Source organism: Myiozetetes cayanensis, unplaced genomic scaffold (genome assembly GCF_022539395.1).
Source record: "Myiozetetes cayanensis isolate MyiCay16 unplaced genomic scaffold, myiCay2020 scf6-25, whole genome shotgun sequence".
Lineage (NCBI taxonomy): Eukaryota > Metazoa > Chordata > Aves > Passeriformes > Tyrannidae > Myiozetetes > Myiozetetes cayanensis.
In genome coordinates this window covers 7,784,966-7,793,912 of record NW_026087853.1, presented here as the reverse complement: position 1 = coordinate 7,793,912, position 8,947 = coordinate 7,784,966, and the positions used below count along the sequence as shown (strand labels likewise).

At 42.9% G+C, this 8,947-nt stretch overlaps 2 protein-coding genes across 2 annotated transcripts in view; one reads left to right on the top strand and one right to left on the bottom strand.

Moving 5' to 3' along the window:
• Positions 1 to 2,541: 2,541 nt before the first annotated feature.
• ATP5MJ (ATP synthase membrane subunit j) lies at positions 2,542 to 6,241 on the bottom strand. Its single transcript, XM_050336451.1, has 4 exons — positions 6,143 to 6,241; positions 4,387 to 4,510; positions 3,273 to 3,293; positions 2,542 to 2,733 (listed from the first exon to the last, which is right to left on the bottom strand). Exons 2-4 carry the CDS (start codon positions 4,508 to 4,510, stop codon positions 2,714 to 2,716), a joined length of 165 nt encoding a protein of 54 aa, XP_050192408.1. The 5' UTR covers positions 6,143 to 6,241; the 3' UTR covers positions 2,542 to 2,713.
• Positions 6,242 to 8,192: 1,951 nt separating this feature from the next.
• TDRD9 (tudor domain containing 9) overlaps positions 8,193 to 8,947 on the top strand; it is a 70,275-nt gene continuing 69,520 nt past the window's right edge. The window contains exon 1 of the mRNA XM_050335625.1: positions 8,193 to 8,344. Within this exon, the coding sequence (XP_050191582.1) occupies positions 8,193 to 8,344 (152 nt within the window). The remainder of the gene's footprint in view (positions 8,345 to 8,947) is intronic.

Sequence of the window (8,947 nt, the reverse complement as noted above, 5' to 3'; positions counted from 1 at the left end):
ACCTTTTTTGTTTTAAGTTAGCTTTAGAAATCACCCTAGCTAAATTAGAAAAAAAAAAAAAAAGGCCCATATTCTAAAATGAAGAGTATTCACTTCAAGGGTGGGTACTCCTTGCAATGCTTCTCTACCTAGGGCTACACTCCAGGTGCTAGTGCTGCAATCAAAATTAATTGCTCCTTCCACTCTGTAAATATGAAGTGGCCCTCACAATGCCTTAGCTATCTTTCCTCTATTGTCTTTTACACTACCTGCTATTCTTCAGCATAGAGGAGCAGGAAGCATATAGATATAGTACTACAGGTGTTACATGTTATGGGTGTGTTGATTTCTGCTTTTGAGTCAAGCCACTGATGGAATTTCCTTCTTTTGTATGATACTTGAGTAAGAAACCCAGAACATCTATTGAAACATAAACAGCAGTCTTACTTTGCCTATCTTCTGCAGACATTTGTGTTCAGAATCACAAAGGAGGGAATATTCTGTAGCTTTCACAGAAATTTCTGACAGAGAAGTACCAACAGAAGATCCAGTTGCAGATGGCATTGTTTCAGTAGAAACTGCTGTTTCTATAACCTGGACACTGCTGCCCATATGTACTTTCTTTCCCTACTAGAAAATCAAGCAAGTCAGATAGTTAAGACTTGAAGCAGGTTAAGTTTAGGTCAAAGTGCAGTTAACTGTGCTCCAAAGGCTGGTTAGCAGAAGCTTCTCTTTCCTCTCAACTAACACCCAGGAGATCAGACAGCATATTGTGCCTCGGTGCCAATGGTCTGGGTTCTAGCTAAGGTGAAGCAAATCCTGCAGTGATTGATGTTTCTTCCTTGGTCTGTTTTCCTCAGCTCTGTAATTGAAAATTGCTAAAGCAGGTCATTTGAAGTATGTGTGGTATCTTAGGAACTATAACTTAGTGATCATAAATTTGCATTACAAATGCACGTATAGCTCCTTACCTGGCATAAATTTTCAATCTCCTGCTTATTAAGTAAACCACAACTCACCCACCCTGTAATTACCACTGGCCTAGTATCTGTTCATTTGAAGCCCAATTTTCTTCTAGTATCCATTCTCTCTTCCCTTCTTCTGGATGCTTTTGCTTTTTTATGTAAAAAACCACAAATAGCGAATTCTTCTTACATCTCATTCATTCTTCTGTGGTGAGGAAACACAGAAAAACCCATACAGAAACGACTAAAGAATCAGCTAAAACATATCAAGGGAAAGCACAACAAGGAACCCTGTGGGAGGTGGAAGAAATGTCAAGAATGCATGAAAGACAGATGTCACCTGTACAAATTCAGTGATGCTATACCTGCCTTCTGTAGAAAAGCTTTCAGAGAAATAAGACTGGTAATTTTACTCTACTCAGTAGGTACAGCTATTAAGCTTAAGCATAAGGATAAACTTGGAAGAAATTAGAGGCAACACAATGTTTGGAATGTTTACCACCAGTGGGTAAAGTTATCAAGTTCCTGAGAATTCAAATACAAAATATTTAGGTTATGGCCAGATACTGTAGTAAGAGACTGCAAATTTTCTAAAGCAAAACTTTACTCAAGCTGAAAGATTTAAGATGTTTCAGGGAAGTAGTTAAAAAGAAGTACGTAAGCATTAAGTCATTAAAATGACTTAAGCCTCTTCATCTTCTTAAAAGCAGATTAGGCTAAATTTAAAAAAAACATGACATGAAGTCCAATTTTGGTTTACACCCTATGTATCCATGGTATAGAAATCAGTATGTATAGTTCTGAACGCTGATTTTTTTAAGATACCATATGTCCCTAGAGTCTCCAAAATACACTTGCTGTGAAGTCACTTCTAAAAGCTATCTGCAAATCCACTTATGACCCATCCCACTAACACATCTGCGACTTCTAAATTTTCAGGAACAAGGAAAAATCTTTGAAGTCAGTTAAATATTTATTTATGCTTATATTAACTGCTGCCACAGTGCATGACGTCATTATTCCCTTTAAATCCTGAGATTTTCACAAGCTCAAATGGCAGATGAAAGCCCATGAGGCATCAATTTTCTTATACAATACAGATCCTTTGCAAAATCTGTGACTAAAGGAAGAGCCTTTCAGAGTAATCCCTTAGCTCTACTGAACATGAAGGACAAAAAAAAGATAGTTGTCAGTAATGTACTTTTAAATAACATCTGTAAGCGTTTTTCATGGTGTTTTCATAACAATACGGCTTTTGATTTTAAATCCTTTAGAACTAAGAATTCTTAAAAAAAAAAAAATTAGGCTTTAAAAATTTTTGTACCCTTGATTATTGCACTACAAATTGACAAACAGCTGAGATTTAAGTACTCACACTTGGCATCCTGTTAAATTACATTTTTAAAGTAAATAGCCAAAAAAGCTATCATTAAGGGGAGAATTTAAAAAAAAAAAAAAGGAAGATAATTCTATTAAGTACTTGTAAAAATTTGGTCTTTTTCAAAATACCATTGAAAAAGTTTAACATGGAACTTGGAAGAACTGTAGAAAACAAAAAATGCTTATTCTAAAAATTAGTTAAAGAATACACTCAGCATACTTTGTCCAACATCTTTAATTAGTTGTGACTCAATGGATTTATTCCTTCTCCCATTACAGCAGATGGATCAGGTACAGTTTTAGAGTAATTTCCCTAGGGTTGTGACTTGCTTCATTTACAGCAAAGATGACGAACCACCAAATTCATATTCCAAGAAGAGAAGGGGTCTTTAATGATGGCCAGAGGACTCTGAAACAAAGACACGATTTAGACTGTTCAAACAGTAAAGCAGATCAATTCAGGAACGTAGTACAGATCCCAGAACAGACTGAACTGAACCTACATCTGAGCACAAGAACTGGCAATTCAAATAAAACCCTTGAACTATGCATAAATAAACTTGGCCAATACTAAAAATCCTCTTCTGCAAGTTTTAAAGCACTATTATGGGCAAACATCCATTCTTCCTTATGTTTTGGTATGTTTCTTTCACAATGGAAGTTTATTTATGTTATCTTGAAGTCTACTGGGCACTATTTTCTGTAATTACAGAAAATTAAAAATCCATCCAAAAGACAGATTAAGACAGAAGTAATGTCTGTGCAGATTTACTGATGGTTCTAGGTTTTATAATCTAATCAACACAATCAAAATTACATGTTTTGAAGTAGTCTTTAAACATTTTCTAAATCCATAACTTAACCCCAAACTTACATAAAATATTCTGAGCTAATTTTTATTGCACTCATTTAAGAAATAAAACAAGGTATTAGATGTTTAATACTTACTATTTGCCACTGCTTTTTTGCCTGGGGAAAAAAAATAGGAAAAAACCAAGCTGAACAATGATGTTAAAAAATTTATTTTCTATTTACTTTTTGCAGAGAAAATGAGCTTATACTACTTATTATTTGCCAATTTAGCTCAAACAAGATTTCCTAAGTGTACAAAACATGTACTGTCCATGTCTCAGTAAACTTTATATTGATTTTTAGAAGTTGTTTGTTTTAAATTAATCAAGACTCCATGCATTTCGGAATTGTAGCCACCAAGACTACTACTATAATTCAAAAGAAATGTATATGGAATGTTAGTATTTTACAGAAAATATGGGTATTTTATATATATAAATATAAATATAAACAACACAGAGATGTAAACAGAAGCGATATGTTTGTTTTAAAATTTTCCTTGAAATTAAAGGTTAAAGCAAAAGTTAAAACCTTTTTTTTTTCCCCTACCTGCTTACCTACTTATATTTATTTAATCTTATTAAAGTGCAACGTAACAATTTTGGACATGATACACATTATTTGGACAAAGCTGGAAAAATACTGAGGCAGTATCACTCAGCTGTTCCCACAGCAAGGGGTTCCTTTCCCTGTTGACTTTGCCTACAGCTTGTAGCATTTCAATTGAAAAGGGTTTGACTTGGGATTTTTCAGCACAGCCTAAATTGAAAAACAGGACCTTTAGGACACCACGTTTCTTTCTCTAAGAAAAACGATCCAATGTCAACAAGTAACATACATTTTCACATTCAGTGATGTAACTTGCATTTTGAGGTGCATCAGCCCAAAATACACTTTCACAAGGTCACATGAGAAAACCTTTTAAAAAGTGGTGGTTTTTTTCAGATCTTGAGCCAGTCAGACGTGCGTTTTTAAAACCAATTCCTGTATTTCCTGATCTTCATAACTTAGGCACAGTTACACTGGTATTTGAGTATTTTTATTAGTGCAACCTTCTACGATGAGCAAGTTAAAACTTCTAAATTTTTACGGCAAAGACCTGGCCCTAAGTAAGAATATAAATTTGTTTTTGCTGACTGATTTGTTATTCTCTTCTATAAACTTTTATCTATAAGGTAACAGCTAACGGGGACTGTAATGTGTAACTTACCGCCATAGGAGATTTTGTAATAAGCATAAGCTGTTAATGCCACACCAACCCAAATCTCTTGATATACAGTAGTGAAGTAGAGTTTCATGGATCTCCATGACTTTGGAATCATGGTCTGCACCATCTGAAAATTATAAAAAAGTTTTGTCATGGTAAATTTTGCAACTGTATTCTTAACCTGCTGGATTTTTAATATATATACAGACACACATGTATATCAATATATCTATCTTTATGTATACACACACACAGAGTCCTGATACATATCCACAGCAGTTTGCAGGTAAAAAAAATTATATATCCCCCAACACGCAAAAGTACCTATTCCAAAGGAAAGCGATGAAAATTTAGAGTTAAAGTTACAATTTAAGGACTAACACAATACAAAAAAAATAAATTACAGCTAATGAAGGGGTTAAAAAATGAGTCAACAGAGCATTTACAGAGTAGCAATTCCTCTCTCCCTATCAGTGACAGCTCTTTTTAATATTTCCAGATTCCCTCAGGAGAAAAGTCTCATTCCAGACAAGCCAGAGAGGCTCCTTCCTTGCACTACCAATTTAGCTTCCCTCCCTCGCAGCTGTCTCTTCCAGCATGGTAATTTCTACTCAAAATAGCAAAATAAATGATGTTAAGCTAATGAATTCATGCTTTATCATGACTATTTGACTTTCAAAATATGCCCCAAGAACAAGAAGCCTGTCAGTGTTGGGTTTTTTCCTCTCTAAGCAGCTTTGTTAGACAAACAGAAAACTGTAGGACGTTTTAGACTAAAGCCTACCCTAACTCCCATAAATGTTAGTTCACATTTGCACCCCACTGCACTGAAATGCCACATGCTCTACTGCCTTATGTACAGCACTTCACCCAATGGTCACTATTTACACTTATTACAACCCCATAAAGTCAGACATAAACACATATAGACAGTATATGGTAAACCAGAGTTCTAGGAAAGAAAAGCAGAGTTAAACATCTCTGACGTAATGCTCACTCACTTATGAGCCATTACTAAACGTAGAGCATCCCTGGGCAAAGCCTCAGAGAGAAAAGGATTGAGAGGGCAGCCCATGCCAAAACAGCTGCAAAGATATGAGTGCTTCTTAAACAACCAAAGCAACTCCCAGGCAATTCACGTCTAATTACAGACAAACCCACATTTATCTTTTATTTGTTTAGGGGCAGTCATTTCAATCCAATTTATTACTGTGGCCGGAGTTCCTGAAACAGCGTCGTGCTTTCACCAACGCTATCAAGGACACTGCACCTCCCCCTACACTTCCAGCATTTGTAGTTTCAGATGAACAGTGGGATAATAACAGTCACTCTGCTACAGCAGAATAACAAGACACAGTAACAAGGTGACTGAAAAGCAAGATTTGTACTACACTACTACAGAACACAGCAACAAGCGGTGCTGTTTCCAGCTAACACCCTGCTAAAAGCCCGGCAGAGACCATGCCCCAAGGCCTGGGCGAGACGTCGTCCAGGCCAATTTTTAAAGAAATCTACCCGGAACGGCGCTGAAATTGCCGTCTCCCTGCCATCCCCGCCACAACCCCTCTTAGCCCGGGGCACCTGCGGCCGCCCGAGGCCCGACCCGCAGCGCTGGGGTGGGCGGTGGGTAACGGCAGAGCTCCAGCGCCACCGGCCGCACCTCCCTCCCCTTTCCCGGTGAACCAACGATACCCCCCTCCCCGAGCGCTGCCCGGCAGAACCGCCGTGACCCGTCCTGGTGCCGCGGGCCCGGACCCACCGTGGCGGCGGAGCGCGAAGGTCAGGCCGGGGACGGGTCCGCTGCGGCCGCGGGGCGCGCCGGGAAGGGCCGAGCGGGGAGCGGGAGCTGCGGCGCCCCCTATGGCCGCGGAGGACCGGAGCGCTCCCGCCCCGCCGCCGTGCCGGCCCCGCTTCCCTGGGAACCGCGGGATGGGTCGGGCGGGAAGGCACCGGGCATCTGGTCCTACCGCCCTGCTCCAGCAGGGTCATCCCAGAGCACATGGCACAGGGTTGCGTCAGTGAGCGAGACTTCACACCTGTGTCTGTGACTCTCTGGTCAATATGCTCCAGTGCTCGGTCACTGCATAGTGAAGAAGTTCTTCCTCATGTTCAGGTGGAACTTCCTGTGCATCAATTTCTGCTCGTTGCCTCTTGTCCTGTTGCTCAGCACCACTGAGAAGAGCCCAGCTCCGTCCTCTTGGCACCCGCCCTCCAAATACTTACAGACATTTATGAGGCCCCCTCTCAGTTATCTCCTCGAGGTTGAACTCTGTCAGCCTTTCCTCATAAGAGGAGTGCTCCAGTTCCCTCATCATCTTTGCAGCTCTCCACTGGACCTGCTCCAGGAGCTCCATGTCTCCCTTGAACAGAGGAGCCCAGAACTGGACACATCACTCCAGATGTGGCCTCACTAGGCCTGAGCAGAGGGGCAGGATCACCTCCTTCCACCAGCTGGGAATGCTCTTCCTAATGCACCTTGCTGCCTAACAGTGTCCTGCCCAAACTGCACCTCGGTCCTGCTTCCCAAGAAGGAACACAACAGGTGTCCTGCACCAGGACAATGCCAAAAGGGCCTGTCACGAGTCTGTGGAGTGTGTCCCCTAGGGAATAGGTTGTCCTGGGGGAGCAGGAGGCACCACTGGGCCAGATTCAGCAGCTCTGACGCACCTGTGTGCCTTGTGGGCCATTTCCTCTGGGAAAGGATGGGACAACTGGGATTCCAGAGTAGCACTCAGGTGTTCTGTGGGTGTGAAGGGAAATGACCACCCAGGCCTCCTGTGCCTGGGAAGGGAAGGCAGAGCTCAGACCTTTTTCTCATGTTAAAATTCTTTAGTGGGATCATAGAACACATTTACTTTCCTACTGAGTGATTTACATAATCTGCAAGTGTATAGATTTGCTAAATGTGAGCTTTGTTATGCAAGGCAAGTCTTCTTGGATCTCACTTGGGGCTTTTTTGCATTCAAAGAGGATCATAACTTATGTCGATTAAATACTGCACATACCTCACCTCCTTCATTTAGAACATTCAAAACCTTGTTACAGTTTTGTGAGGAATATCCCTTGTTTCTTTAATTTAGGATTTTGAGGCTGGTATGTTAAAACAACCAGAGGCTGTGGTATCTTCATCTCTCTATGTACATCCCAGATTTGTATTTACCTACCTGACAGTAACAGTTCTAGAGCAGTCAGCCAATTAACTGCATTGGATTCAGTGTGAAGATGGTACACCCTTCAATTATATGTGAGAAAGTAAGGGGCTACCCTCTGTTTATGTTGTTTTGTATTTATCTGATTTAACAAATTACAGGTGTTTTCAGTTGTTTTCGAAAAAAAAAAAAAGAGAAGCTTAGTGGCACATGTTTATTTTAGTTCCTATTCTTCTTTTGAGGAATATTATCCAACAGGGATGGCCGGCTTTAGTGTTCGACCTTCCCATATACTTCAGGCCTGCGTGTGCCTTCCTGCGGCAAGCAAGGCTGTTACACGTTTTGGGGTGGGGGTTCGAAGGCGAGCGGGCAGCGCCCACAGCTGGGCGGGCTGGGCAGGGAGGGCAGAGCCGGCCCAAGAGGACAAAACCTCCTGGGATCGCTCCCGCCTGGTGGGTCTGGAATCGCCCCTCAGCTGTGCTCGCGCGCCGGGGCGGGGCCGGCATCGCCCCTCAGCTGTGCTCGCGCGCCGGGGCGGGGCCGGCATCGCCCCTCAGCTGTGCTCGCGCGCCGGGGGCGGGGCCGCGCGGAGGGCGGGAAGGGCTGTGGTGGCGGCGGCGCGAGGCCCGCGCGCGTGCCGGGAGCCGGCCGTGCCCCGCCATGCTGCGGAAACTCACCCGGGAGCAGATCCGAGACTGGTTCACCGTCGGCAGCGCCGTCACCGCCGTCGAGCTGCTGGGCGAGGAGGCGCAGGCCGCCCCGCCGTGCTCTAGCCCCCGCCAGCCCGCACCGGAGCCGCTGGCGGCTGCGGGGTGAGTGCGGGGCGCTGCGCTGCTGCGCTTGGTGGTGCCCGCCCCTCCTCTCTGCTGTGTGCCCGTGGCTCTGGGTGCGCCGGGCATTCCCCGAGGTCTGGGCAGCCTCCTTTAGCTCCTCTCCTCTACCTGGCACACTGGGTCTGCAGTTGTTGGCTTCCAGCCTAACACCCCTGGTAGTGTTTGTGGTTCTAGCCCAGGTGTGGATAGATGTGTTTTTCTTGGCCTAATACTTCTGTTACTTTCTGATTTGCTCCTTGTCTCAGTTGTCTCGATCATCGTTAGACATGCTGCTTGTAGGATTTGCTTTATCTGAAGTGCATTAGCACTGGTGTGCGGCTCTGGCAAGTCTTGTTGAAAAACTGTGTAACAGGGTTAGGAAAGACCCACCCAGTTTATCTTGTTTCAGGTGTATTAACTGAATAATTTTGTCAGTGGCAAGTGGTAAATAAAATGAGATTCAAGAGTTCATTGCTATAGTGACCTAACTGAAGCATTTAAGTTGCCAGGCTAAAGTTAATTTGAGGTAAATTGACATGTCAGTCCTTGGAAATGCTTTATTCTCTAATGGCAGAGTTTACAGCCGAGGAGAATTTAACGTGT

Bases quoted from the DNA above. Each gene is read 5' to 3' on its own strand.
- ATP5MJ (XM_050336451.1), bottom strand. From the start codon at position 4,510: ATGGTGCAGACCATGATTCCAAAGTCATGGAGATCCATGAAACTCTAC. The intron at 3,294-4,386 runs GTAAGTTACACA...TTTTTTCCCCAG, and splicing joins TTACAAAATCTCCTATGGCG to GCAAAAAAGCAGTGGCAAAT. The intron at 2,734-3,272 runs GTAAGTATTAAA...TCTTTGTTTCAG, and splicing joins CAAAAAAGCAGTGGCAAATA to AGTCCTCTGGCCATCATTAA.